Here is a 26,899-nt window from a genome sequence, read left to right as displayed (position 1 = left end):
TCCAATCCGTGAGAGTTTTATTTAAGAAAAAGGCTTAATGCTCCAAGGTAGAAACTTGTCCGTATTTATTGCTTTCAATGCAACTTTCCTTGAAATACCAAACACTTTGAACGTTTCAAGTCTACCTGGCTTAGGTATACAGTTGCCTGGAATGTGACTGTGACATTCTGAACTATTTTCCATATTCTCTCCCTTACTCAAGAGGAAAATATTATATTTAAATTGCAATTAAAAATACTTGCCAAAAACCTCACTTCGTCCAAAAAACTCCAACTTTTGACGTATGATAAAATTATATATTTCTCATTTATTGGGTCTTAAAAGTAAAAAAATTGATTGCCATTTAGTTGAGATTTTTTTCACCAATTTTCGGTAAAACCTACCGTTAAAAAATAATTTATTCAAGACTTCGTAATTACACGTTCGGTACCTATCGTTCAAAATGTCTGGTTTGAAACCGTAAGTTTTTTTTTAAATTGCAAATGTAGGTGAAGGTCTAAAAACCGTTTTTTGGTTTAAATTTTGAGGTTTATTGATTTTTTAACAGACCGTTTCTATATTACTTCGACAAAGCCCCTAACAAAACGTGTTATGTTTTTAACCAATTTTTTGTGTTGAATAGTGTTTATTTTTTCAAATGCATTTTGAAATGATTTTGAAATTAAATTTAAAATTTAAGTTCAAAACTTTTGAATCAAGGGTTGGTAAAATAATTTCCCCAACAGAGAGCAAATGTGAATTAATGATGAGAATAAAATTTTCAGCTCCTTAGCAGAATATGGTTGATAGGCTGATTGTGTTGAAATGGTGAGGGTTGAGTTTTAAAGACCCTCTGACCTCAATCTATTGGGTCATTTAAAAATTTCCCTGTTAGCATACTCGTACAACCTTAGTATAAAATTAGTTTTTTTAGCTCTTCAAACTTTTCAAATTTTTTCTGGTACAAAGACACAAAATTAAAAAATAAAAATAGTTTTTATGTTGTTTAATTAATCTTAATAAAAAACAATTATAAAAAAAGTTTGACACTTTAAAACGATACTTCAAAAACCCAGATTCAAATTATATGCAGCAGTGCTTTTAGACGCTGACATTATAATTACAAAAATTTCTGAAAGCTATTTATCTCCACTAAAAACATTTAAAATTACTATTTTCTTGGAGATTTAGATCAACACTATTTTTTTTTTTATTTGATACTTCCGAAAAGCTTTAATGATGAAAGACTTTTTCTTTTTATCCAAAAACAATTTCTTACCAAAATATTTATACACTCAGCACTTTTTTCGTATAATAATTGATATTATTATCTTTTTTCTATACACAAAAAAAAAATGTAATAATCCATCCTTTTGTAGTCAATATTATACATACATTATAAACTCTACTTATTGTAACTAACAAAAAACATATTTAATTTAATAATGACAAATTATTACATAAAATAAAAAAATTAGCTATTATAACATTGTAACGTGTTGTTAAGTGTTCGTATAAATTATAATTGTAATTGAATTTGATATAAAAAAAACAAGTCAGAATGTTGTTGTAATGAATGTAATGCAATTTAGAAAAATAAGCAAAAACATACAGATACATAAAGACACCATCATGGTCATACAAAAACATATATTAAATAAATCAATTGTATAAGCTGAAACCAAGAACTTATGATCTACTATTTAAACAAGAAAACAAACAAAATATAAACTGTTATACTGTAATACATCATTTAAGACCCAATTAACAACTATGTATGCCTTGTAAATAAATTTAGTGAACCAAGTAAATATAATAAGTTACGAATTTCTAGTTGTAATCATTAAATAATGGCTTTAACATTTTTTTCTTTTGTTTTTAATTTTTTTCTAAAATTGATACTCAAATACTTAAGTGAACTATACTTTTTTTTTTGTAATAATATTTCAACACTATAAGCTTTATTCTTATTTATTAGTAATTAAAAAATCTATTTTTTTTTTCATTTAAACAAACACTATTTATTAATATTCCGTATAACATAATGTTTATTTTGTCACCACTACTTTGTTTTAATACTTACTTCTTACAAAAAAAAATAAAGAAAAATAAAATTTACATAGAAAACTGAAACAATTTTTATATTTCAAGATTTGAACATATTCAGTTTTTAAACTGAACAACCTGAAAATTTAGCGCAACGCTGTCATAACATACATCACTGTAGAATAAGTTGAGTTTTTATTTAATTTGGTGAAACTTCAATTAAAAAAAAATCAGAATTTTGGGATATTTTGAAATTTATCATTGACTTTAAAAAAGGTTACGCATACGCCACAGTGACCTGTTAATTTTAAATTTTCAAATTGTATGCAATGTTGTTTGTTGATAACCTGAACGCATTGCTCTTTTGCTGGTTTGGAGTCATCTTAAGTCTCCAATTTCACAAGGCCATGGTTTGAGCATTCTTTATAGCCTTAGAAAGCTAAACAAAAAAACGAATAGACCAATAAACAAATAAATAAAAGTACATTTTGTCTATGCTCAATACACTATCGGTATATTATTTTATTACTATTGTAACAAAACGAACAAAATTTAAATTAGAAAAGTTATAAAACTCTTTCTCATTATTGAATTTCAGCCATGTTCTCTACAAGAGTATCATAGACTTGTTCTTTAACATTCAATCCCCACAAAAAGTCAAAATGATTCCATTTCGGGTGTGGAGCTACATAAGTTTGTTTTAAACTTGATGCAGGCAGTTCCTTAATAAGTCTCTCAGTATCAGCTTCTGTAGCCAAATAATCATTTTGAGCAGAGTACAAATAGATTGGAACATCGATTTTATCAAGTGGATAGTGTGGTGGCTTGGCGCTGCTATATTTCACCAAATTACGAGCAATACCATAATCAAATTGACGGAATTTTCCAGAGTTCTTCACCTGCATGAAATGGTAGACTTGATTCACAGACGATCCAGCTGGATTGACAGCAATAACATCAGGTACTTTGTCCTTGAAAACAGAACTTGAGGATTAAAGTATTGAGAGCTCTACTAAATAACTTACCACATTCAGATTTTCAGTATCAAAGCCTCCAAGAAGGTAGGAAGGACTTGAACAGACTTGAATAACGGGTGATGTTTTTTGACACACTCCCTTACCAAGTAGTTCTAAGAATTTGGTATTTGGTAAAAGTTCCATGCTGCCAGTAAGATAAGGTGAATAGTTTGGTAGTCCCATTAACGTACCCAATTGGAAAAGCGGAGACTTGGAGTGTGATGTGTAAACCAATGGTGCCAAGAAGTGAGCAGACTTGATGCGATACTTGAAGTCGTGGTTCAATGAGTTCAATACAAGGAATGAAGTGCTTCCTTGAGAGTGACCAACATAGATGATCTTTTCATGTCCGGTCGTAGTGCGAATTTGGTCGATCATAGCTGGCAAGTCATACATGCCAATTTCATGCCAATCAAAGTTCCAGAAACTCTTCATCAGCGGACTCTTCAGAACGTGTTTTTTAGAATAGACGTTTCCACGAGCATTGCCCAACCAAACATCGTAACCAGCATCGGATAGAACGAAAGCGAGGGCATTGTGTTCAGGGCCAATTACAACCCAATCAGCGGATGAGCTGAGTAGACCGTGCATTAGAAAAACAACTGGGCGTGTATTTGGTGCTTCTTCTCCAGTTGCGTTCTGTTTGGGTGAATAGGGAATTCGGTGAAGGCCTAATTTGTAGCCATCAGATGTTTGAACGGTGAACTTTTCAAAAGGATATCCATGTCCTTTAACAATTGATTCCTGTGGTTAAATTTAAGACAACAATATTTATGTGATATTTGTTAAATTTTATATTTTTCTTACCGTTGTGATGGAACTTTTCCTACCCTCAGGGGCAGATGCAACGAGGGAAACAAGAGTTCCCAAAACAATCCAACTTAGATTCATATTGAATTGTGTTCAATGAATGACTGATGCCAATAGTCAGGGGTTTCTCCCTTTTATAGGAACTTTTTCACCTTTATCACACGACTGTAAGTAATGATAACGATTTATGTTCCAAAATCCAAAAAGATATCATTTCCTGGTTGAATTTGAATCTTAAGAAAGTTGCAAAAATCAATTGTGTGTATCTTATCTACTAGACAGGCATAGTGCCTTTTTTAAGAAAAAAGTTTATCTTAATTAAAAAATATGGTTATATAATGTTTTCAAGCAAATTATAAAAAAAATTGAAAAAATTAAAAATTGTCTGCTTTCAGAATAGTAATTATATTTTTTCTAGGCTGAGAAAGGTATGCATTTTCTCTCAGATCAAAAAAGTTGGATTACATCGTGGGCACAAAGCACAAACTACGAATTTGCAAAATTGTATAGTTTTGAGAAAACGGCTTTAATATTTTGGAAACTTATGGAAACTCGTGTAAGGCACATTGATAGTTTAGGCTGCTAGGCAACAGACGGAGGATTGAGGTTGACACAGTGAATAGAGGGACCGATAATAAGTTAAGTGACGCATTAAAGTAAAAATGTCTAAAATGCAGATTTGCGGTTTTGGCTTTGTACCGACGACATTTTCTTCAAAATGTTGGGATGAAATCGCGAAGTGCCAGTAGAACACTTCTGGACGTCTCCGGACCTCCAATCGAAAACACCATAAGACTAATTAAAAAAATTTTGATACAAAATACAAAGGAAAATCTTTACACGCGCCTCGTAAAAAAGTAGCTCAAGGCACTCAGCTATTTGTGTTGTATTTTTAAACGATTTAATCTAACTTTTTTGATCTTAAGGAAAATGCATACCTACCTTTCTAAGCCTAGAAAAAATATACTTAGGTATTCTCAAAAAGCAGAAATTCGCTATTTACTTTTTCTATGTTTTACTTTGTACTTTACTATTGACACGAATTGATAAATATCTAGAAAAAAGTTCAAAATTTCATCAAAATCAATTGGATTTTCCATAAGTTTTCAAATGCAATTATCCGTTTGATTGTGACGAAGTAAATTTCTAAGACAAAATCTTCTCTATATGTTATATTAAAATCAAGGGTGAAACTGTAAATTTTTACAAAAAAAGCTTGAAAATAGTATATAACCATATTTTTTAATTAAGATCAACTTTTTTATTAAATAAGGCACTATGACTGTCTAGTAGATAAGATACACACAATTGATTTCTGCAACTTTCTTAAGATTCAAATTCAACCAGGAAATGATATCTTTTTGGATTTTGGAACATAAATCGTTATCATTACTTACAGTCGTGAGATAAAGGTGAAAAAGTTCCTATAAAAGGGAGAAACCCCTGACTATTGGCATCAGTCATTCATTGAACACAATTCAAAATGAATCTAAGTTGGATTGTTTTAGGGACTCTTGTTTCCCTTGTTGCATCTGCCCCTGAGGGTAGAAAAAGTTCCGTGACCACGGTAAGACAAATATAAAATTTACCAAATATTACTTAAATTTCCTAAATTTAACCACAGGAATCAATTGTTAAAGGATATGGATATCCTTTTGAAAAGTTCACCGTTCAAACATCTGATGGCTACAAATTAGGCCTTCACCGAATTCCCTATTCACCCAAACAGAACGCAACTGGAGAAGAAGCACCAAATACACGCCCAGTTGTTTTTCTAATGCACGGTCTACTCAGTTCATCCGCTGATTGGGTTGTAATTGGCCCTGAACACAATGCCCTCGCTTTCGTTCTCTCCGATGCTGGTTACGATGTTTGGTTGGGCAATGCTCGTGGAAACGTCTATTCTAAAAAACACGTTCTGAAGAGCCCGCTGATGAAGAGTTTCTGGAACTTTGATTGGCATGAAATTGGCATGTATGACTTGCCAGCTATGATTGACCAAATTCGCACTACGACCGGACAGGAAAAGATCATCTATGTTGGCCACTCCCAAGGAAGCACTTCATTCCTTGTATTGAACTCATTGAACCACGACTTCAAGTATCGCATCAAGTCTGCTCATTTCTTGGCACCATTGGTTTACACATCACACTCCAAGTCTCCGCTTTTCCAATTGGGTACGTTAATGGGACTACCAAACTATTCACCTTATCTTACTGGCAGCATGGAACTTTTACCAAATACGAAATTCTTAGAACTACTTGGTAAGGGAGTGTGTCAAAAAACATCACCCGTTATTCAAGTCTGTTCAAGTCCTTCCTACCTTCTTGGAGGCTTTGATACTGAAAATCTTAATGTCGTAAGTATTTTTACAAAGCTATCTGTTTTCAAATGATTAATCTACAACTTGTGTTTTCAAGGACAAAGTACCTGATGTTATTGCTGTGAATCCAGCTGGATCGTCTGTCAATCAAGTCTACCATTTCATGCAGGTGAAGAACTCTGGAAAATTCCGTCAATTTGACTATGGTATAGCTCGTAATTTGGTGAAATATAGCAGCGCCAAGCCACCACACTATCCACTTGATAAAATCGATGTTCCAATCTATTTGTACTCTGCTCAAAATGATTATTTGGCTACAGAAGCTGATACCGAGAGACTTATTAAGGAACTGCCTGCAACAAGTTTAAAACAAACTTATGTGGCTCCACACCCGAAATGGAATCATTTTGACTTTTTGTGGGGACTGAATGTTAAAGAACAAGTCTATGATACTCTTGTCGAGAACATGGCTGAAATTCAATAATGAGAAACAGTTTTATAACTTTTCTAATTAAAATTGTTCGTTTTGTTACAATAGTAATAAAATAATATACTGATAGTGTATTGAGCATAAATGAAATGCATTTGCATTTTTTTGTTTTTATTTTGTAGAAGTCTGTTTGTTGGTAAAAAGGCTATAACGAATGCTCAAATCAATCGACTCTTTTGGGCCTTGTGATTTTGATATTTTAGATTTGAGTAAGAGAAAAATTATCAAAGCTGCGCTGTGTTGTAAACTCCAATTATGTTGGAACTTTGAAAGGTGATCTTGTTTTTCACAGAAACTTGCATTATAGAAGTGCAAACTATTACAAAAGAAGCACAAACAAATCTTTGTCATTGAGATATTGTTCAAAGTAAGCCTAAAAAAGTATTAATTTGATGACTCACTCTTGCAGAACGACATGGTGTGTGCTGAAAATACAGTAAAGATATCAGTTGTATACGTTTCGAAGGCGTGGTAACAACACATTTTCAATAAATTATCAAAAATATCTATAAAATGTGGAAGAGATCCAAAAACCAAAAACATTTCAATATAAGGGCGTGGTTTGTGTGACTGTGCTTATACTACTACTTTATCTATAAAAGTACTTTATATTAATGAATGTATTGAATGTATATTTCTCATCAAAATACATAGTTACGAAAATCTAAATCAAGTGATGTGGTTTTGCAGGCGAATAAAGTTCAGTAGGTATAGTCAAAAAATGGCTGAGATTTTAAATTGAAGAAATTGCTTTTGCATTGAAATTAAAAAATAAAATACTTGCTATCTCTATTGTGAATTCGAAACGATCCTTTTGTCTGTTTCCTTCGTACTCTTATTGAGTCCGCTAAGCTACTTTTATTTTTATTGTATCAAGAGTTACCACTTTTAATGATTTGAAAACGAAAAATTAAAACGATTGCAACGGACCATGCAACTTTCGACAGCTAATAAGCTTCTGGTTTGATTAATAAGTTTCAACAACTCACCAAATATTGCTGTGTTTCCCTGATATCCAAAAATCTTTCAGAATATGTTAAACTTCATTTTTTTTTTATTCTCAAATGAAAAAGTGTTTTCGAAAAAGTTTTATTTAGCTTTAATAAATCAATTTTATTGATAAGCCGCAGTATTTGTCGAACTATTGATGAAAATCCGTCGTTTCTCAGTCAGGCATCTTACGTGGATTTAAAAAATGTTACTACATTTCATTGAACAAGTCCATTTCTTGCCATTCAAAGAAAACCATACTCTTCATCAGCCCATTTTTAATTTCATATCCTTAGTGGGCTGGAGCCCTATGATGTTGGTAATACCAAGCACCTAGTTGAATCAGTGCAATCTGGTCCTCATAGAATCTTTTGAAGATTTTAACACTTACCCACTGACAAAAAAAAAAATCATGTGTGCAATTAACACGTGGTAGAAGTGAAACCTTAAAAAATCATTTTTCTTGCAAAAAAAAAAAAATAAAATAGAAAAAATCTACCTATTTTTATTCTATCACCTTCAAATCCATGTTTTTTATATGACAACCTATATAAATTTTATATTATCTGAAAGCTTGTTGTCTTAGCTCAAAATATATACATATATCGATCAGGTCTATGAGACATCTACAAAAAGAGCTAGAATTTTTTTAATTCGATCAATTTCCATAAAAAAAAGCGAAAAAACACGTATTTTTATCTTCTCACGCTTTAAATGCATTTTTTACCTAACAACCTATAAAAATTTTTACACCATCTGAATGCTTATTGTCTTAGCTCAAAATATATATATCGATCAAGTCTATGAGACATCTACAAAAAGAGCTAGAATTTTTTAAGCTCGATGAAATTTCATCCAAAAAGCAAAAAAAGACATTTATTTTTATGTTCTCATGCTATTTAATCAATTTTTTTTGTTTGACAACCTATACAAAATTTTATACCATGTAAAAGCTTATTGTTTCACCTTGTATAATGATGTTTAAATCTTATTTCAAAGATGTCTACAAGAGAAGTTAGAATTTTTTAAAGTCAACCATGTCGAATTTCCAGACTGAGATTACGGTACTTCCTACACTGGTAGCTGGTCATCGCCAACAAATTTAAGATTGTGAGACTTGTAGAGCACGTAACGTTATGTGTGATATATCAAATAAAAGGTTATGTTATCAGCATGCGTATTAAATTTAAATTAAATTTGTATGTGCACTAGATCAAAAGATATAACGTGTGTTGGAAAAGAACATCTTTTTACCGTTATCACCGAATTTTGAATATGAAATTAATTGAAATTTTGTATAGGTCGTTTCAAATCAAAAGTTCTGACTCTGAGTTTATTTTCTCCCTTCAAATAAAATTGAGAACAAATAAACAAAAAACTCAATTTTATTGGCTGATTGCGACAAATGAACTCAAAAATAACAACAAATCATGCTTGTTTGAATGAAAGAAATGCTAGAGAAAAAAATAAGCAAACGAAAAATCTGAATTTGTTTATTAATGATTTCTATGGTGACGACTCCAAAATAATTGAAAAATAAAAATAAGATATTTACTGCCCAATTATACAAATAAAAGATGTGAAAAGTATTTTAAGTTATGAATTGCTATCTTATAAACTGGACATTTCTGGTCCATCTTCACCTAATCCTATAACAATATCTTCGGCAAAGTTATCCCAACTGCCTTCAAATGATAAATAATTAAATAATTGTATGTTTTTTTTTTGTATTGCCCGCGAATATGGAGTGATGCAAGCCCGGGAGACTTGCCTCCGCATTCTGAAACTAACCCAGTGAATCTCACAGACGGATCAATTAATAAAATTAAAACTGTTCTCATAAATGCTGCCTCATAAATGCTTCCTTCCAGTAATCGAATGAGTTCTTTTTATTTTTGCTCAATTTTCCATGGGACTTTTGATTTGAAACGACCTATACAATTATAATTTATTTAATTACCTACATATCTACAGTACAAATTTCATTCATATATCTATTAAAACAAAAAAGTTATAACAAGTTGAAGTCGTGTCGCGTTTTCGTTTCATCTTGTTTCAAATAACTACGATACTAAAGAAGTTTTCACTTCAAAAAAAAACAAATTTTAGTCACCTGCGGCTAGCATTCACATCACGAGCCGATTAACGCCGAAAATCTTCGCCTCAAGTCAAAAACGACTCGTGAAAAATCTGCATTTTCTTAAGATTTTAACTAGTGCAGGTTTTCCAAAGTATCATAAAATGTCTGAGTTTTCGTTAAGCTTGTGAATGTTTTTTTTTTTTGTTTATTACCTATTATTTTCTTTATGGTACAGTAAAGAAAAATCTTTATAGTTTTCTGATGGGTTTACATCTCCGCTCTTTAAAATTGGAAAAATAATTGCTTCTGGGACATTATAATTTATTATGTTATCTGTTTAAGATCAATCTATTGATTTATTATTTTTGGAAATTTTTAGTGAAAATACATTATTTTCAATTTCCAAAGTGTTTAAATAGTTTTTCATATTATTAAGAGAGTAGAGCTGATTCCAGTTCCCCACAAAAATATATTGGAACTTTACAAAATTTGGTAGAGATACAAATGTAGCACACAGTATGTTATCTATTTATATTATATATATGTATCTTTTGAACCTTAATACCTATTATAAAAATAAAATCTTAATTAAAAGTCCAAAAGCTGTCTGAAGATATAAATTTGATTTCAATTTTCATTATCTGATTAATTAACACTAATTAAAAATGGCTTAAGATTTATTTTTATACATAAGTACGTGTATACAACTTGATCATGATTTTTTATCGATTTTGTGTATTTTGTTCTTGTTCTGGTCTTTGAATAGAAAGCGTTGCACTGCAGAAGTGCAACATGCGTTTGTAGCGTTGTGGCGTTGGTAGCGTCCGGGTTGCGTCTAGTTTGCGTTTCGATTGCGTCTCGGTTTAGAAAAAAATCCAATCGGAGGATTTTGAGGAACTTTTAACTATCTACAGAAAGTGAAAATTTGAGTCAATCCTAACTCATATCTTTCTTAAACTTTACAGTGGCCTTAATTATTCATTATATTATATCGACATAAAATACTTAATATATTTTGAATACTCATTGCAAAACTAATTAGTATCATACGAACCAGCAAGCATTTCTTATAAGTGTGTCAAACTGACAACTTTAGTCAAAAACGTTTCAAAACGTAAGATCTCATGATCACTATCTTCGTGATGTGTAGTAGATAAGACACATTCAACTAAGTTTTGGAGTATCGTATGATTTCTATTTAATGGGAAATGCTATCTATTTGGATTTTGGAATTTATAGCTGCCTAATTTAATTGTGGTTTTAGATTCATATCACCACTTGAGATAACAGTGACCAACTTCCTTTGAAATTGAGATTCCCCAGACTATTTTTTGCTGATGTTATTGCTGTGAATCCAACTGGATCGTCTGTGAATCAAGTCTACCATTTCATGCAGGTGAAGAATTCTGGAAAATTCCTTTAGTTAAATCAAGGTTTTGCTCGTAACTGGGCAACATAGGAAAGCCTCCACTTTATCCACTTGATAAAGTCGATGTTCCAATCTATTTGTATTACGCTCAAAATAATAAGCTTGCTTCGGAACATGAAATCAAGAGACTCATTAAAGAACTGCTTGCATACAGTGTGGCATACTTTTGTGGCTCCACACCCAAAATGGAATCATTTTGACTTTTTGTGGTGATTGAATGTTTTAGAAAACATGGCTAAAATTGAATAAGAAGCGATGTCGATGTGTTGAGATAAGTTTTTCGTTGAACCATATTACCTACCAAGTAGAAAATTTTTCAAAAAATTGCAGACTTTTAATTAAAAAAATGTCAAAGTATTCCGTTTAATAAAATAATACAGAAAGTCTTTTGATCATAACAAAAATGTATTATCTTTTATTAAAAAATGTTTTTTTAGTATTATCGTATCAAAAACATCACAACTAAGAAATATGATTAGCAAAAAGTTATGTTCCAAAATAATAAATAGCAAAACTAATGTGTTATTCTCATGTTACATGTTAGTAACATATAACATACACTGCCTATGACCACCAAAAAGAGTCGGACAACTGAGGAAATAACTTTTTATTGAACAATAATGTATGCTTCTTCTTCTAAGCCAAAACACAAAACACTTTCTGGATTAAAATTTTGTATATCTTTTTTTCAAAATTGTGACCATATGTATATAAAAATTTTTTTTAACTTTTGGTACTAATCCAGTAACTAGGCATTATAATCTTTCAATTAAGCCATCGAAACCTAAAAAATTATTTAATGGAATATTTTTTACGAATTTTGAAAGATATGTTACACTAAAGTAACGCTGGTACCGAAATGGTTAAGGAACCAATTTTTATTAGTCTTCTCGGTGGAACGAAACATTAATAGATTGATTTGTTTTTCACTACAATGCAGCTTTTATTTACCAAGAAAATATTTTAAAGCTAAAATAATGTTTTCCTTAGAAAGAAGTTCTTAACACTTTGCATGAGACTCAGCATAATGATACAATTGAATATTTTTTACCAAAAATGGTACCTAATATTTTTTCAAATTCCAACTTAACAATGGTTTACATTAACCTAACTTCTTTCTTCAAGTACAACACTAACAGGATCTTCTGGCTTATTGATAAGTAAAGTCCTAACGTCCAAATCTTCAACTCCTTTCCACTCAATTTTATATCGCCGAACGAGCTATAAGAAAAAAATTAAATGATACGTTAGCTTTCAATTCGAAAAGACACGAAAATATCTTACTTTTAACAAGAAAACAAGTATACTCTGCTCGGCCATTCGTCGAGCTATACAAGATCTCATTCCATGACCAAATGGAAGAACCACATACGGATTGATATTGGTCTTCCTCTGCAACCATCTCTGTGGATCGAATTCGTTTGGCCGTTCGAAATGTTTTTCCAGTCGCGATGCAATCATATTTTGAGTCACTGCTATCGTCTATCAAAGAAATAGTCTCAATTAATATAACTTGATTAAGAATTTTAAAACCTACCCCAGCAGGAACATGATATCCACTCAATACAATATCTTTTTTCAAAACCCTACCAAATCCAACTGAAACAGGATTGAGTCGAAATGATTCCTTCAAAACAGCTCTAGTGTAAGTAATGCCAGTTCTCAAAGCTTCACCAGTAAGTGAATCATTTACATTTGGCATAATTGTTTTAGCCTCTTGATACAACTTTTCTTGTATCTCTGGATGTCTTGCAATATGATAAACAGCAAACGATGTTGAATATGAAGTTGTATCAACTCCAGCTAATAGAAGATCTGAAGCCATTCCAACAACATCAGATAGATCCAAGTTTGGATTTTTCAGGTACTCTTCGATAAGTGAACTTCTTGTTAGGCTACCAGTTCCAGGCAATTGTTGAGTATTTTCTTCCTTGAAATAGGCAAGTTTTTGAGCTACCAAATCAACAGCTACACTTTCCATGTAATTTTGGGCTTTTCGTAGTTTTTTGTATGTTGGAGTTTCAAAATATCGCCATAGTTGGAGACCCTGATCTGTTGGTAGAATACAACTGTTTGTTGTTTCTGTGGATTTGATAAGCTTTGAAGTTCTTGAATTGGGTTGGTGTTCTTCGGGGGAAAATGCATTTAAACGCTCGTCGAATGTTAAAAGGCAAGTTACTGAAAAAAAAAACATTTAAAAAATTAAATTAAAAAGAACTTCTTTCTTTGGCGAATTGCAAACCAAAGTTTTTTTTCTTAAATTCACAAGCAAAAAATTCGGAAGCATGTCTCGAAATAAGTTTTGGTCAATAGATATTAGTTCACGTGAACAGGCCTATTCATTTAGGTAAGAAATTTCAAATCTATTTTTTTAAGATTTTCGAAAAAAATCCAAGGGGTACCCCTTGCCGAAAAAAAATGAATTTTAAAAAATTTCCTCCAAATCCATCGAGTGATACATCAAATGAAAGGCCTATTTAAACTCTATTCATAACTGAAAACCAAAAATTTTTTGGATGTCTTATTCCTGGATTACACACTTGGAAACAAACACTTTTTTCTTACATTCGGAGTCAGATGTCTGCGGACCAAAGTCTCGAAAAAAGTTTTGGTTAACAGATATGGCCTTTACAGATACAGGCCTTTTCGTTCAGGTAAAAAATTACCCCTTTACAGATATTAGTTCACAGTGAACAGGCCTTTTCGTTCAGGTAAAAAAATTACAAATCTATTTCTTTAAGATTTTCGAAAAAAATTCAAGGGGTACCCCTTGCCGAAAAAAAAATAATTATTTGAAAATTTCTTCCAAATCCATCGAGTGATACACTGAGCCAAAAAACAACGTAAAATCAATCTAAACCACTTTGAATCAATGGAAAATCACTACATTTTTAGCCTAAAGTGGAAAATGATTGAATCAAAGTAGCACACTTTAATTCAAAGTTGTTCACATATTAAATCAAAGTTGTTCACACATTAAATCAAAGTTGTTCACACATTAAAAAAATAAAAAAAGTAAAACTGGCATCCGCTGGGGATCGAACCTGCTATACCTGGGTTGACAAGCTTGTGCTTTACCACTGTGCCATCTCACTTATAAAAATTGATGTGACAAACTGTAAGTTAAGCATAGGACGACTTTTTAGAAAATTAATGAATATATTTTTCACCATTGATTCAATGTAGAACGGATTAAAAATTACTATGCGTTTTTTCTCTGGGTGTACATCAAATGAAAGGTCTCTTTAAACTATTCATAGCTGAAAACGAAAAGTTTTTTGGATATCTGGTTGCTGAATTATTTACAATCGAAACATTTAAAAATTTATTTTTTTACATTCAAACGCAGATATTTTCGGATCAAAGTCTCGAAATAAGGTTTGGTTCACAGATATGAGATCAGAATAATCAGGCCTATGCATTTAGGGAGAAAAAATTAAATTTTATTTTTTTCGGATTTTCGCGAAAAAATCAAGGTTAACCCCTTGCCTAAAAAAAGTACATTCTCAAAAAATTCTCAAGAATCCATCGAGACATCAAAAGAAAGGTCACTTGAAGTTCTATTCACAGCTGAAAACCAAGAGTTTTTTGAAGGTCTGGTTGCTGAATTATTTACAATCGAAATATTTAAAAATTTATTTTTTCACATTTGGAAGCAGATATTTTCGGATCAAAGTCTCGAAATTAGGTTTGGTTCACAGATATGAGATAAGAGTTATCTGGTCTATGCATTTAGGGAGAAAAAATTAAATTTTATTTTTTTCGGATTTTCGCGAAAAAATCAAGGTTAACCCCTTGCCTAAAAAAAGAACATTTTAAAAAAATTCTCAAGAATCCATCGAGACATCAAAAGAAAGGTCACTTGAAGTTCTGTTCATAGCTGAAAACCAAGAGTTTTTTGAAGGTCTGATTGCTGAATTATTTACAATCGAAATATTTAAAAATTTATTTTTTCACATTCGGAAGCAGATATTTTCGGATCAAAGTCTCGAAATTAGGTTTGGTTCACAGATATGAGATAAGAGTCATCTGGTCTATGCATTTAGGGAGAAAAAATTGAATTTTATTTTTTTCGGATTTTCGCGAAAAAATCAAGGTTAACCCCTTGCCTAAAAAAAGTACATTCTCAAAAATTTCCTCCAAATCCATTAAGTGATACATCAAAAGAAAGGTCTCTTTAAACTCTATTCATAACTGAAAACCAAAATTCTCTTATAGGTCTGGTTGCTGAGTTACCTTGACACAAAGTTCGTTTTTTACATTCATTCAACAGTGGGAACCAAGTTTCGAAAATTCAGTAAACATATCGAAATAAACCAAATTACGATCATGAGTTTCAAACATTAGTTTACTTGTTACACTTACATTCCAAATTTAGTCTCGCCAACTCAGGCAAAAGATTGAATTCACTTTGCACTGGCAGCACATCCAAAAACTCATGAGTTATTTTATCGACATCCATTAAAAAACTACGAACATTCTTCGGAGCACTAAGTTCCTTTTGCAGCTCCGATCTTAATCTCCACCATTCCGGACCATTTCTATTCTCAAAAATTTCAAAAAATATTATGTAGGTACCAAACTCTACAATATTGATAAGTCTACTCACGTTGGTATCAGTCCAGCTGATCGATAAACATGTGGTCGATCTGTACGATATTTTTCCAATGCCAAATGACTTCGTCGATGTGGATAATCCTTATCGTTCAGCAACACTGCAATATCATTGGGATCGTATATCCAAACAATATTCACTCCCGGTGCCATTGTCTCACGAACTATCGATCCATACGTTTCGTATTTATGGAATCCCGATTTATGTAATTTCAACCATGAGTATTTTCCAATGACAGGTAAATAGTTGTAGAGATTGCCTAAACCTAGAGGACCTCTCGGACCAGGTATCTCATCGAATGGTTTAATTTGTTTCGATTCTACTGGTTGAGTACAATACAAATAGTACACATCTCTTCTTAAAGAATTTTTATGTGATCGAAATAGTTTAAACATATTTTTTTTGTATTCAAAAAGAACTAATATTTGAGTAATAAATTTACAAATTGATCATTTACTGATCAGATATTGAATTGCACATAAAATTGGATTTTTTTCTTAAAATTGTTTGCGTTTCATTTTGCATCAATTTAAAATAATTTATTATTGCTTAGCAGTTAGCACCCACACCCGCACCAAACACGGTCAAAGTATAAACTATTTTCTTGTTGTATCTTTTGGATTATCTGAGGGAACAACAAGTCAGAAAAAAAAAATACCTCGTTTTGAAAAATCTTCATGTGTAGAATTGGAAGAAGACTGGAAACAGGCTTAAGAGAATATAATTTCATTATCAATTTAGCGACGTTTCATAAAGTGTTTACCTTCTTTTCAATATATAACCTGCCTTCAGAAAAAATGCCGGTCTTTTGTTTATTTGATCGTGACATTATGATGTTGAATATTGTTGGTTGAAAAGAGATAGAACTAACGAGGAATCCAAGAGACTGAGTAGGTGAAATATATTGGTGGAATTCATTGACTTGTTAATGAATCTGAAGTAGAGATTAATATCTGTAATGGTAACCAGTGTAGCCATTTTTGCTATATCTGTAGCTCTAATAGTACTTTCACGAAGTGTTTTTAAAATATTGTTCAATGTAAAAGAATTCATAGAAAAAAGACAATTATTTAGACCTGTGCTTGTTTCACAGCTAATACATCAACTACGTTTACTACATCAGCAACCTCAAAAATCATTAGTTGAGTCCGATTGAACGTCGAGAAATATTTGTAATGGTCTAAATAGTCCAAATGTACACAAAAAAAAAAATCATGTGTGCAATTCACACGTGGTAGAAGTGAAACCTTAAGAAAACATTTTTCTTGGAAAAAAAAAATCGAAAAAATTAACCTCTTTTTTATTCCATCACCTTTAAATTCATTTTTTGTATACTAAATTTTATATCATCTGAGAGCTTATTATTTCAACTTTTATATAACGCTTCAATCATATTTCTACCATGCCTACAAAAAAGTAAGAATTTTTTAAAGCCAACCATGTCGAAATTTCAAACTGAGATTACGGTATATCCTACACTGGTGGCTGGTCATCGGCAACAGATCTCCACAAGTGTTATGAGAAATTTTTCAAGTTTTTCAATTTAATATTGTGTTACTTGTAGAGCACGTACCGTTATGTGTGATAAATCAAATGAAAGGTAATATTATTAGCATGCGTACTAAAGTTACATACATTTTTTACGTGCTCTAGATCAAAAGATATAACGTGTTTAGAAAAAGAACATCTTTTCACAGTTATCTCAGGATTTTTAAAGGTTAAATAATTTTGCACAATACTAGTTTATTTTATAACCTATCTACAGTATACATTTCACTAATCTATCTATTAAAACAAAAAAGTTATAATAAATTGATTTTTCCTGTCGCTTTTTCGTTTCATCTTGTTTCAAATCACTACGATACTTAAGAAATTTTCACTTCAAAAATTGTTTCGAAAAGTCCAACAGGCCGCCGCAATTAATGTTTAAAGTCATTGATGTAGCTGATGTAAACAATGTAGTAAACTCTGAAATAGGCCCCTGTTTTTTAGAAAACTAAAAAAAAAGAGCTATAATCTTCCTCCTAAACTTTACTTTTAGTTCTTAGATCTTGAATTGCGGTAAGCGTATAATTTAAAATTAGTGATTTGAATTTATTAATTATTCATTTATTAATTTATTAATTTTTTTATTCCAAAAAACATTCAAGACTGACTCAACATCGTGAATGTAAGGAAAATCCATTTACTGTCAAAAGTGGGAACACTGAAAATTTTATTCAAAAAATATGAGATACAAAATTTAAGAGAACAAATTAAATAATTTTCTTAAGAGAAAAATTTCACATGTGTAAACATTGTTTACTTATATACCTACTTAGAAAAAATTATTATCATCAAAACAAAAAAAAAAATCAATTATTTTCAATTCCAGTCACACTCAGCGAAATTGAAAAAAAAAAATTCAGCAAAAGTACCTACAACAAATTGTAATGTAAATTACTTCTGAAGTCTGAATTAAATTCGAATAAATCTTTGATTTGATTTCGTTTCCTTTTCAATACTTTCTGTTGTGTTAAATATTTCAAATGTATGTGCATTTTTAAGAAATTATAAAATCTGCTTCATATGTACTTGCCATGTTTTTTATAAGATTTTATAGGAAGCTATTAAAAATGGCGAAATTAAGTTGAAAATAGTTCTGATTCAAACACAAATGTAACTGCAAAGTAAAACTTGCAGTTAAAGTATGTCGTAACTAATAGATTTGCCCACTGATGCTTTTATACAAATCTGAAAGTTAAATCACACATAAAATGGTCAAAAAAGTTTAGTTTCTTTTGAAACTTTTTTTTATAATCAATTTTGTATATTTGAACTAAGTAATTCTGTCGTATTATGTTCCTTAACTACTCCAAAACAATTTTGCTTTTATCTGCAAAATTATTTAAATATTAACTTTTGGTAAAATATGTATTTTAAATTCAACTTGTAGACTAATATCTTTTATAATAATTATTTTGCATTTAATATTATGGTGAAGATTTTTGTATAAGCTACCGTTTAAAAATATTGAATTTCACTACAAAACATGTTGGTTTTAAATTAACTTCAATTTAACTAAATAGCAGCTCAAGTTTTCGAAATGTTTATATAATCCGTTTTCGTTTTTTTTTTATAAATTTTAAGACTAGTTAACAATGATTTCACATTCGATGTCTACCTATAAATAAAAACGACTACGGTATTTAGATTGAAAATCCGAACTAATACAGTTAAATATCGGGAATTAAAAACTGTTGAGAAAAGTATTATATACTGTATAAGAAAACAGAAAATTCTAAATTTTTTTTAATTTCACCAAAAATAACATTTCAGCTTTTCTTCTGTTGACCATGCCAAAAATTAAAAAAAATCAAAAACATTTTGTTTGAAAAGTTAGTTTTCAGTTAACATTTATAATACCTACACAATGTCGATTAATATTTTCTTTTTTTTTTTTGCATACCAATTTTTTTTTTTTAATTCCTGAAATATTGTATTATAAACATACAAAAATATTTTTTTCAACAATGGCTCTAACGATTTCAAAAAAAAATTCTAAAAATTTTTTGTTATACCATACCTTTTATGACATTTTATATTTCGTATATATGGCCTCAAAAATCAGTAGTTGAATCAAATTTCAACATAAGACCAAGAACATGCGACCCTGCCGTGCATTCTGGGCTCCATCGCTTTTATTTGTTTACATAGAAAATTGATTGTTTAAACTTTAAATAAAAGATGATCTTTCAAAATTATAGTTTATTTATTAATTATTGCTAAAGGTTAAAGTTAATTGCTCGACTGTCGAACCACAAGTGAAGTGATTTTTACATTTTATAGCTCCTACATCAGTTAAGTTAGGGTGTTCCTTATTTAAGGATTTTTCGAAAATCAAGTTCCTTAGTGGAAAAACTATTTCTAAATACATAACAAAAATTTCCTCCGCGATGGTTAAACTCGAAATATGTATATGTTGATGAGGTAATTTTTTTTTTAATTAAATCTTTAAGGAAAAAAATTTTGATGAGTTTCTTGTCTGGTTTCAAAAAGGTATAAACCATTTTTCTAGTACCAGAGGTTCAGTCAGGACATGCATGCTTTTTTGGGTTATATTATATTTTTCATGTCTTTTCTAGTTTGTTTTAATAAAACCAAAATGAAACATGCATAATCCTGACTAAACTCTTGTTCCTAGAAAAAGTTTTTTTGATGGAGATAAAAACCTCATAAACATGTTTTTCTTTAAAGCTATATCTAAAAAAAAATGAAATTTTAAGTCAAAATATACCTATTTCAAAGTTTAACCATCGTGGGCGCCATTTAGCGTCAAAATACAAATCTATATTTAGAAATAGTTTTTCCACTTAGTAACTTCATTCTCGAAAAACCCTTAAATAAGGAACGCCCTAATGTACACAGGCTTTATATGTATGTGTGAACATTTGCATTATATTAATGAATATAGAATATTAATAAATAAAAGGTTCATTCCAAATAAGTGTTCCCACTAGCTATTGAAAAACGATATAAAGTGACATTTTTTCAAGAAAGATTCAAAATCTGGCCAAGAGAACTCAAAATATAAATTTTTTAAGCCAACAACTTTGAGATTTTGTTCGAGAGTTTTCCTACGATTCAAACCACAAAAAAAAAATACGAATTACAAAACTCTTAAAATAGATGCGAAAATGTTGTCTTGAAAAAAATTGTATATGGATAATATTCAATTGGTTCGATAATCAAGATAAAGGTCTTCAGACTCAGGAAAAGCATTCTATTTTTCACTTAAAATACACGTTCCGTACAAATTTGCCCATTCTCCTTTTCATTAAAATTGTTCGTTCTTGTTGATTCTCATGGAAATGGGTCTCCTACTATAAAAATTTTTAAATCAATTCACTAACTCTTTTTTGATTCATTTTTGGAAGAGGTTGATTAAACTTATTTTTTTTTTTAAATGCAGTTAGAAATTTTAAATTTGCAACTTGGATCTGGATCACTAGATATACACATGAAGATTCTGATTTATTTTTGAAAGTCAATGTGTGGGATAATTCTGTTGCGGTTTTAAAGTATAAAAACTAAGTTTTTTTTCTAAAAATTAATTCAACAACTACTACAGCTTGGTATGAATATAATAAATCAAATAGCCTTATAGTTTGCAGATATGGCAGCACTGAGATTTATGAATACAGGTTAAAACAAAAGCCACTTTCTGCAGATACGATGTTATTACGAGTATTTTATCTGTTTTCTGTTTTGAATTGCATTCATATTTATACCGATACACAAAGAGGTATCTTATCTGACACTGACTCCCCGATAAGGTACCTATTCAAATAATTTCTATCTCTCTGAAACTATACTATAGTGAGAAATAATTCTTTTAATTAGATATTCACTTTAAGACTAATCGTTGTACGGGACAAGTGTTTTTTTTTTTTATTTTTATAAAATGATAATATTTTGTTTAATTTCTGTTTTACTTTTCCACGTTGGATATTCAGCAAATATTTTAGGATTGATGGGATGTACCTCGCATAGCCATCACCTCTGGTAAGATCAAAACAAAAAAGAAAACAACTTTCTCTGTGATAAGTAGTACCTAGATTTAATTATGTATTTAATCAGGAATGAAGTAATTGTTAATGAACTTGCTGCAAGAGGACACACTCTTACTGTTGCATCGGTCGATGAAAACCATTCACCTCATCCTAATGTCAATTATATTCATTTCGAAGAGGGTTACAATACGGTATTGAACTATTACAAAGATTCAGATGCAAACTTTGACACCTATGGCCCATTTGCCAATTTAAGATTGCTGAGTAATTTCAAAATACTCGAATGCAAGGGAATTTTGCAGTCAATGGGATTTCAAGAAGCTTCACACTTGAATCAGAAGTTTGATTTGATTTTGTTTGATATATCAGCTGGGAAATGCATGTTCAAACTGATTCAGAAGTACCAGAAAATTCCTGTTGTGGGAGTGAGTGCTTTCAAAATGGATCCGTATATTCTTGAGATGCTTGGAGGACATAATTATCCGGGTTATGTTTCATACTTTTTGGATTATAAGGATATGCCGATGAATTTATGGAATCGGCTCACCAATTCAGCAACATATGCATTTGCTTACTTGTAAAGGCCACCCAGTTTAGTTTATTTTTCCAAAAATACAATTTTTTTCATTTATTCTTCCAGATACAGAAAAATCATTACCGAACCAGTTACAGAAGGTCTATCTCATCAATATGTACGTGGTCCGAAGCCACCGTTGGATAGCCTTTTCAAAAGGGTGAAAATGGCTCTAATAAATACACACCCGTCAATGGACTCGGCCCAATCATTGCCTCCAAACATCATTGAAGTTGGAGGCCTTCACATCAAAGAACAACGAAAACTTCCAGAAGATATCAGTGAATTCATAGAATCATCTGAAGAAGGTGCAGTTCTTATATCACTTGGTTCAAATACTTTGGTGGAAACAATTGGCAAGGAGAGGCTTGAAGCATTTCTTACAGTCATTAAAAGTTTCCCCAAATACAATTTTTTGTGGAAAATTGAAAGGGAAGATATTTTTAAAGATGTTCCGAAAAATTTATTGATCCGCAAATGGTTACCACAAAATGATATTTTAGGTAGGAAATGTTCTTTTTCATGAAAAATATTCTATGTTTTATTATTTTACAGCTTATTCAAAAGTTCGAGCATTTTTCACTCATGCCGGAGGTTTGAGTATGCAAGAAGCTACTTGGCATGGTGTTCCTGTGATTGCAATGCCTTTGTTTCTTGATCAATTTACTGTAATTTCATAATTTAATTTCAATGAATACCTAGTTGTAACTTTTTTTAAATTTTTTTTAGAATGCTCAAAATGCTGAATCCAAAGGATGTGCATATATAGTCGATTTTCAAACTCTCAACAAGGAAACCCTTTTTCAAGCCTTTTCAAAAGTTCTCAATGAAAAAAGTTACAAAAATCAAATGATGAAGTTACAACAAAAATTCCAGGATCGTCAAAATGGACCATTGGATACAGCAATATGGTGGATTGAATATTTTATAAGAAATCCTAATGCAGACCATTTAAATCCTTCTTCGAGAGATTTATCATTTTTCGTAGCTAACTCATTAGATGTTTTTTGTATGGTTTTAGTCATTTGCATTGTTTTTGTGATTAATACTTGGATCTTAGTGAAAAATTGTATACCAATGATTTCTTATTCCAAGAAAACAGATCAAAAAAGCAAAGACATGATTAAGAAAAAATCCAAGAAAAGCTAACATAAATAATTTTAATATTTTCTTATAATTTATTTTTTTTTTTTAATTAACTATTAAAAACTTAACATTTTATAAATATCTTTTTTCAGTTAGAATAGCTTTCAAGTCAATCGTAATAGCACACAATTTGCAAAAAATAAGGACTCTTCAACTTTAAATTCAGACTTGAAGATCAGGGGAAACCCGTTTAGTACAAAGACTGATTGGAATAGCAAAGGCCTGACGCCTGAACAGTTTTTAGACCTTTTAAATGCGATTTAACAAAAACAATATATTGCTGCTCAACGATAACAGGCTGATTTAATGTTTTATTTAGGTTACACATAACTTCCATTTTTTGATGTTAATGACATTTTTTTAGCAGTGTTGCCGAAAGTACTCCCATAGGAGTATTGTGCTACTTTCAGCACCTCCGTACTCCCGTACTCCTCCTTTCACATTCGTACTCCTATTTTTTTTAATGACATAAAATATTTTACACTTGTAGCAAAGTGTAATGTCAGCCTAAATAAAATTAATTTACTTTAAATTTAATGCAAATTTGGCAGCACTTTTACCTTCAAAGGAAATTTTTACTAGGTAGTTAGCTCTTGAACAGGTTGTGGCAAGAACGCTAGAACAGTGGCCTGCATTATTACATTATTTTTTGGAGAATTCTTTTGAATCTTCTGACAACAATCTAGATCTTGTTCACAAGATTCAAGAAGAACTAAATGATACCACAAAATTGTATTTATTATTTCTATCCTATGTTCTCCAATTGACTAAGCAGCTAAACTTAGAATTTCAATCTCAGTCCGTCCGGATTCATAAATTTTTGCCATACGTAAAAACGTTCTATAAAACTATTTTACAAAATTTTATCAAATCGGATGTGTTAAGCGACGAGTTTCTCTCCAATCCGAATTTTTGTGAAATTTATTTAAAAAATATTAACTCTGTATACGTTGGGGCTAAAGCTGAACTTTTTATTAAAACAAACAAAATTGAAATAAATGAAATAATTGAGTTTAAAGGTGTTTGCCGAGAATATTATAAGACCCTGTGTGCTCAAATTTCACAGCGAATCGATTTTGATGACGAAATTCTGAAACATATTCAAGGCATTGACCCTTTAAATTTAGCAGAAAGTGCAACTTCAATAATTTCTTCCATTCCCGACTTGATTAGCGAAAATGAAATTGAAAACCTCGACATGGAATGGCGAACACTACTTAGCCAAACTATGGTTTCGAATTCATTAGAAGTAGAAGAGTTTTGGTCAGAAATATTTTTTAAAAAAAATGCTCTTAATTAAACACTTTTCCATCTGACAAAGGATTTTGTTAGTGCTTTATTAAGTCTTCCGCACAGCAGCGCAGCGGCAGAACGAGTTTTTTCCCAACTCTTTATCATCAAAGATAAAAAACGAATCAGATTGGAAGTAAATACAATAAATGCAATTATGAGTTGCAAGGAATTGTTAAATAGAGTTGATTGCCACAAATGGAATCCTTCAAAACAACTTTTAAAAGCGTATAAAAAATAATATTTGTTTTTTTCTTATATCATTTTATACTTAGGTACTATATAATCAAAATACCTTGATTTTTGCAAAACCACTTCTATTTAATGTATTTAATACATATCTTGTGATTACAATATCTAAGTTCCTAATTTTTATTCTAAAAAAATAATATTACTATAGATTAAGCTATCTACCATAACAAGACAGATATTTTATTACTTTTGTTATTTGAATTAATAATTTATTTATTTATGTTTTGTTTTTATGTTTAACTTAATATATTTTATTAAAAATAAAACTAAAAAAAAGTTTCAAGACAAAATTGGCTGTACTCCTATTTTGTTCAAAATACTCCCCTTTTTTTTCTGCCGTACTACCTTCTAATATTTCTCTCCGGCAACACTGGACATAGGTAATTTAAAAAAAAATGTCGGATGAACTAATATCTTAGTTTATTCAAATATTTGTTGACCGCTATCTTATCTCAGCGTGCTCCTGTTTTTTTATGATATTCATTTCTTAGCTTCCAAAAATAAGATAATTTTATAGAAAATCCAAAATAATTTTATTTGCATAGCCCAATATTTATTAGGTATGTCTAGAGTTTAGTGTCATAAAAATAATAATTGTTGAGGTAGCTAGGAACAATATATATTTTAATTTACACAATATTTCAGAATATACAATACCACGTTTTTTTCGGAAATTGCTGATTACTTTATTTTCTAGGCAACCCACAATGGGATTAAGTTTATGAAAGAAGCAAAGAGTTATGACTTATGACTCAACATTTCTTTTTTAAGGAATGCAATTCCCAACGAACTTGTAACACTATTTTTGGAAATGCGGACATTGAGTTTTTTTTTTCATATTTTACCATAACCATAAACTATAAGTATGCTTGAACTAAGGTTTGCCCTAATAGGTTTAAATACGTGAATATTTTTTAAACTTTTTCAATTTCTGCTGGTTTTGTGTAAACAAACATTTTCAAGGTAAGGGCAGCAAACATGATATACAAGCTCGAAAACGTGAATTAAAATTTTTTTCGTGAGTCTATTGTTTGCATGTTGAGTCAGTTGTACTGTATACGTAAAAAAAAACCTCATTTGCGTCAAATTTCAAAAAAAAATTTTTTGAAGAGTTTAGGGTGCAGCTTTATGTATTAATGTGGATATCGAAATATTTCAATTTTCTCGAAAGCGCCTCTTAGATTTAGTTTTAATTTGATATCAAGTTCTATAGCAACTTTGGCACTACATTGTTATTTACAGGATCACACTCATGCCATTTCGACCCCTCTTCTATACCAAAAAAGTCAGAAACTTCAAATTTGTAACATTTGCTCAACATGTTTAAGCGTTATAAAAACAAAACCATAAAGCTATGATTGCACGGTCAACGAAATCGGTCAACGCGTTGACTCTCTGACGTAAAAATTACGTCACAATCTGTCCCAAGGGTGTCACGTCGTGTGATCGTCAATGAAAACTGCTGTCATTACGTTGACGAGTACGATGACACTGGCGTTGACACACATTTTTGGGTCAACGCGTTGACTTTTTTCGATGATAGTCTAATCTCTCTGTAACAGACTGACAAAATGACTCATTATCAGAATTATAGAGCACTTCCAGTTATCGTAGAACGTAGAAACTTGAAAATTTGTAATTTTGCATTAGGGGTGCGTGCTTAAGAAACCTCCCATATCTGCTGAATCTATGGAGCACCTTAAAGTGCTATAGGTAAATTTAAAATTCCGCAGCAATGTTTTTCAAAGAGTAGTGAAATCTCAAGGAAAATGAAAATATTCACGAAGAAACTCTCTTTTATTGAAATTTAGAAAATGGTCATTAAATAAAAAATTGCCAAGCAAAACGACTTGACTTCAACTTTCCTCGATCGCGAGTCATAATAGGACTCTACAGTCTACAGCACTTCTTAATACATCCTAAAAGTATGCACTAGGTTTGCAATTTTAATTGAATTATATTATATAAAAACTATAAAAGGACAATTTTATGTAAAATTCGTTTTACTGTTTTTTACTTTAAGATATTAGCTTTTGTGACCTTTGATTGAAAATAACCTTACTACCAACTTGTATATAAGTACTTTTATCTTCTTGATACACAATAAAAACACCAAGTAAATGTGTCTCGTTTAATATTTTATTTACATCTAAATGGAACTTTATTTAATCATATTATATTCTTTGATTTCTTCGCAACGGATGTCCATTAAACTGGTTAATATATCCGCCAATGGACGTCTATTAGCAAAGAAATTACAACATTTTTCAAGGTGATTGATTGCATTTTGCACTTGCATTTTGCACT

The 26,899-nt window shown here is 30.7% G+C and overlaps 4 protein-coding genes across 6 annotated transcripts; 2 read left to right on the top strand and 2 right to left on the bottom strand.

Annotated features, from left to right (window-relative positions):
* The first annotated feature begins 10 nt into the window (after positions 1-10).
* LOC129908563 (UDP-glucosyltransferase 2) lies at positions 11-23,069 on the top strand. Of its 3 annotated transcripts, none has more exons than XM_055985160.1 (6): positions 11-459; positions 21,274-21,322; positions 21,398-21,907; positions 21,971-22,407; positions 22,460-22,572; positions 22,634-23,069. In XM_055985160.1, exons 2-6 carry the CDS (start codon positions 21,291-21,293, stop codon positions 23,051-23,053), a joined length of 1,512 nt encoding a protein of 503 aa, XP_055841135.1. In that variant the 5' UTR covers positions 11-459; positions 21,274-21,290; the 3' UTR covers positions 23,054-23,069. The 3 variants fall into 3 exon arrangements, with proteins under 3 accessions (XP_055841135.1, XP_055841136.1, XP_055841134.1); XM_055985161.1 differs by lacking the exon at positions 11-459 and adding an exon at positions 21,015-21,093; XM_055985159.1 differs by lacking the exon at positions 11-459 and having other exon boundaries at positions 21,136-21,322.
* LOC129909366 (lipase 3-like) lies at positions 2,610-4,137 on the bottom strand. The gene is made up of 3 exons (XM_055986452.1): positions 3,849-4,137; positions 3,051-3,785; positions 2,610-2,996 (listed from the first exon to the last, which is right to left on the bottom strand). Exons 1-3 carry the CDS (start codon positions 3,930-3,932, stop codon positions 2,610-2,612), a joined length of 1,206 nt encoding a protein of 401 aa, XP_055842427.1. The 5' UTR covers positions 3,933-4,137.
* On the top strand, positions 5,137-7,585 carry LOC129908565 (lipase 3-like). Its single transcript, XM_055985163.1, has 3 exons — positions 5,137-5,418; positions 5,476-6,210; positions 6,272-7,585. The coding sequence occupies exons 1-3, from the start codon at positions 5,335-5,337 to the stop codon at positions 6,656-6,658; spliced, it is 1,206 nt and encodes a 401-aa protein (XP_055841138.1). The 5' UTR covers positions 5,137-5,334; the 3' UTR covers positions 6,659-7,585.
* Positions 12,091-16,532, bottom strand: LOC129908564 (cytochrome P450 302a1, mitochondrial). Its single transcript, XM_055985162.1, has 5 exons — positions 15,773-16,532; positions 15,529-15,704; positions 12,701-13,341; positions 12,448-12,645; positions 12,091-12,384 (listed from the first exon to the last, which is right to left on the bottom strand). The coding sequence occupies exons 1-5, from the start codon at positions 16,171-16,173 to the stop codon at positions 12,271-12,273; spliced, it is 1,530 nt and encodes a 509-aa protein (XP_055841137.1). The 5' UTR covers positions 16,174-16,532; the 3' UTR covers positions 12,091-12,270.
* Positions 23,070-26,899: the final 3,830 nt, after the last annotated feature.

This window comes from Episyrphus balteatus, chromosome 2, assembly GCF_945859705.1.
Source record: "Episyrphus balteatus chromosome 2, idEpiBalt1.1, whole genome shotgun sequence".
NCBI classification, from domain to species: domain Eukaryota; kingdom Metazoa; phylum Arthropoda; class Insecta; order Diptera; family Syrphidae; genus Episyrphus; species Episyrphus balteatus.
This window is presented reverse-complemented; position numbering and strand designations above follow the sequence as displayed.

Excerpts from the sequence above, each read along its gene's own strand:
- LOC129909366 (XM_055986452.1), bottom strand. The coding sequence starts at position 3,932 with ATGAATCTAAGTTGGATTGTTTTGGGAACTCTTGTTTCCCTCGTTGCA. Across the intron at positions 3,786-3,848 it reads GGAAAAGTTCCATCACAACG|GAATCAATTGTTAAAGGACA; the intron begins GTAAGAAAAATA and ends ATTTAACCACAG. Across the intron at positions 2,997-3,050 it reads ATACTGAAAATCTGAATGTG|GACAAAGTACCTGATGTTAT; the intron begins GTAAGTTATTTA and ends TCTGTTTTCAAG.
- LOC129908565 (XM_055985163.1), top strand. The coding sequence starts at position 5,335 with ATGAATCTAAGTTGGATTGTTTTAGGGACTCTTGTTTCCCTTGTTGCA. Across the intron at positions 5,419-5,475 it reads GAAAAAGTTCCGTGACCACG|GAATCAATTGTTAAAGGATA; the intron begins GTAAGACAAATA and ends ATTTAACCACAG. Across the intron at positions 6,211-6,271 it reads ATACTGAAAATCTTAATGTC|GACAAAGTACCTGATGTTAT; the intron begins GTAAGTATTTTT and ends TGTGTTTTCAAG.
- LOC129908564 (XM_055985162.1), bottom strand. The coding sequence starts at position 16,173 with ATGTTTAAACTATTTCGATCACATAAAAATTCTTTAAGAAGAGATGTG. Across the intron at positions 13,342-15,528 it reads GGCGAGACTAAATTTGGAAT|TAACTTGCCTTTTAACATTC; the intron begins GTAAGTGTAACA and ends TTTTTTTTTCAG. Across the intron at positions 12,646-12,700 it reads GATATCATGTTCCTGCTGGG|ACGATAGCAGTGACTCAAAA; the intron begins GTAGGTTTTAAA and ends TTTCTTTGATAG.
- LOC129908563 (XM_055985159.1), top strand. The coding sequence starts at position 21,222 with ATGATAATATTTTGTTTAATTTCTGTTTTACTTTTCCACGTTGGATAT. Across the intron at positions 22,408-22,459 it reads ACCACAAAATGATATTTTAG|CTTATTCAAAAGTTCGAGCA; the intron begins GTAGGAAATGTT and ends ATTATTTTACAG. Across the intron at positions 22,573-22,633 it reads TGTTTCTTGATCAATTTACT|AATGCTCAAAATGCTGAATC; the intron begins GTAATTTCATAA and ends AATTTTTTTTAG.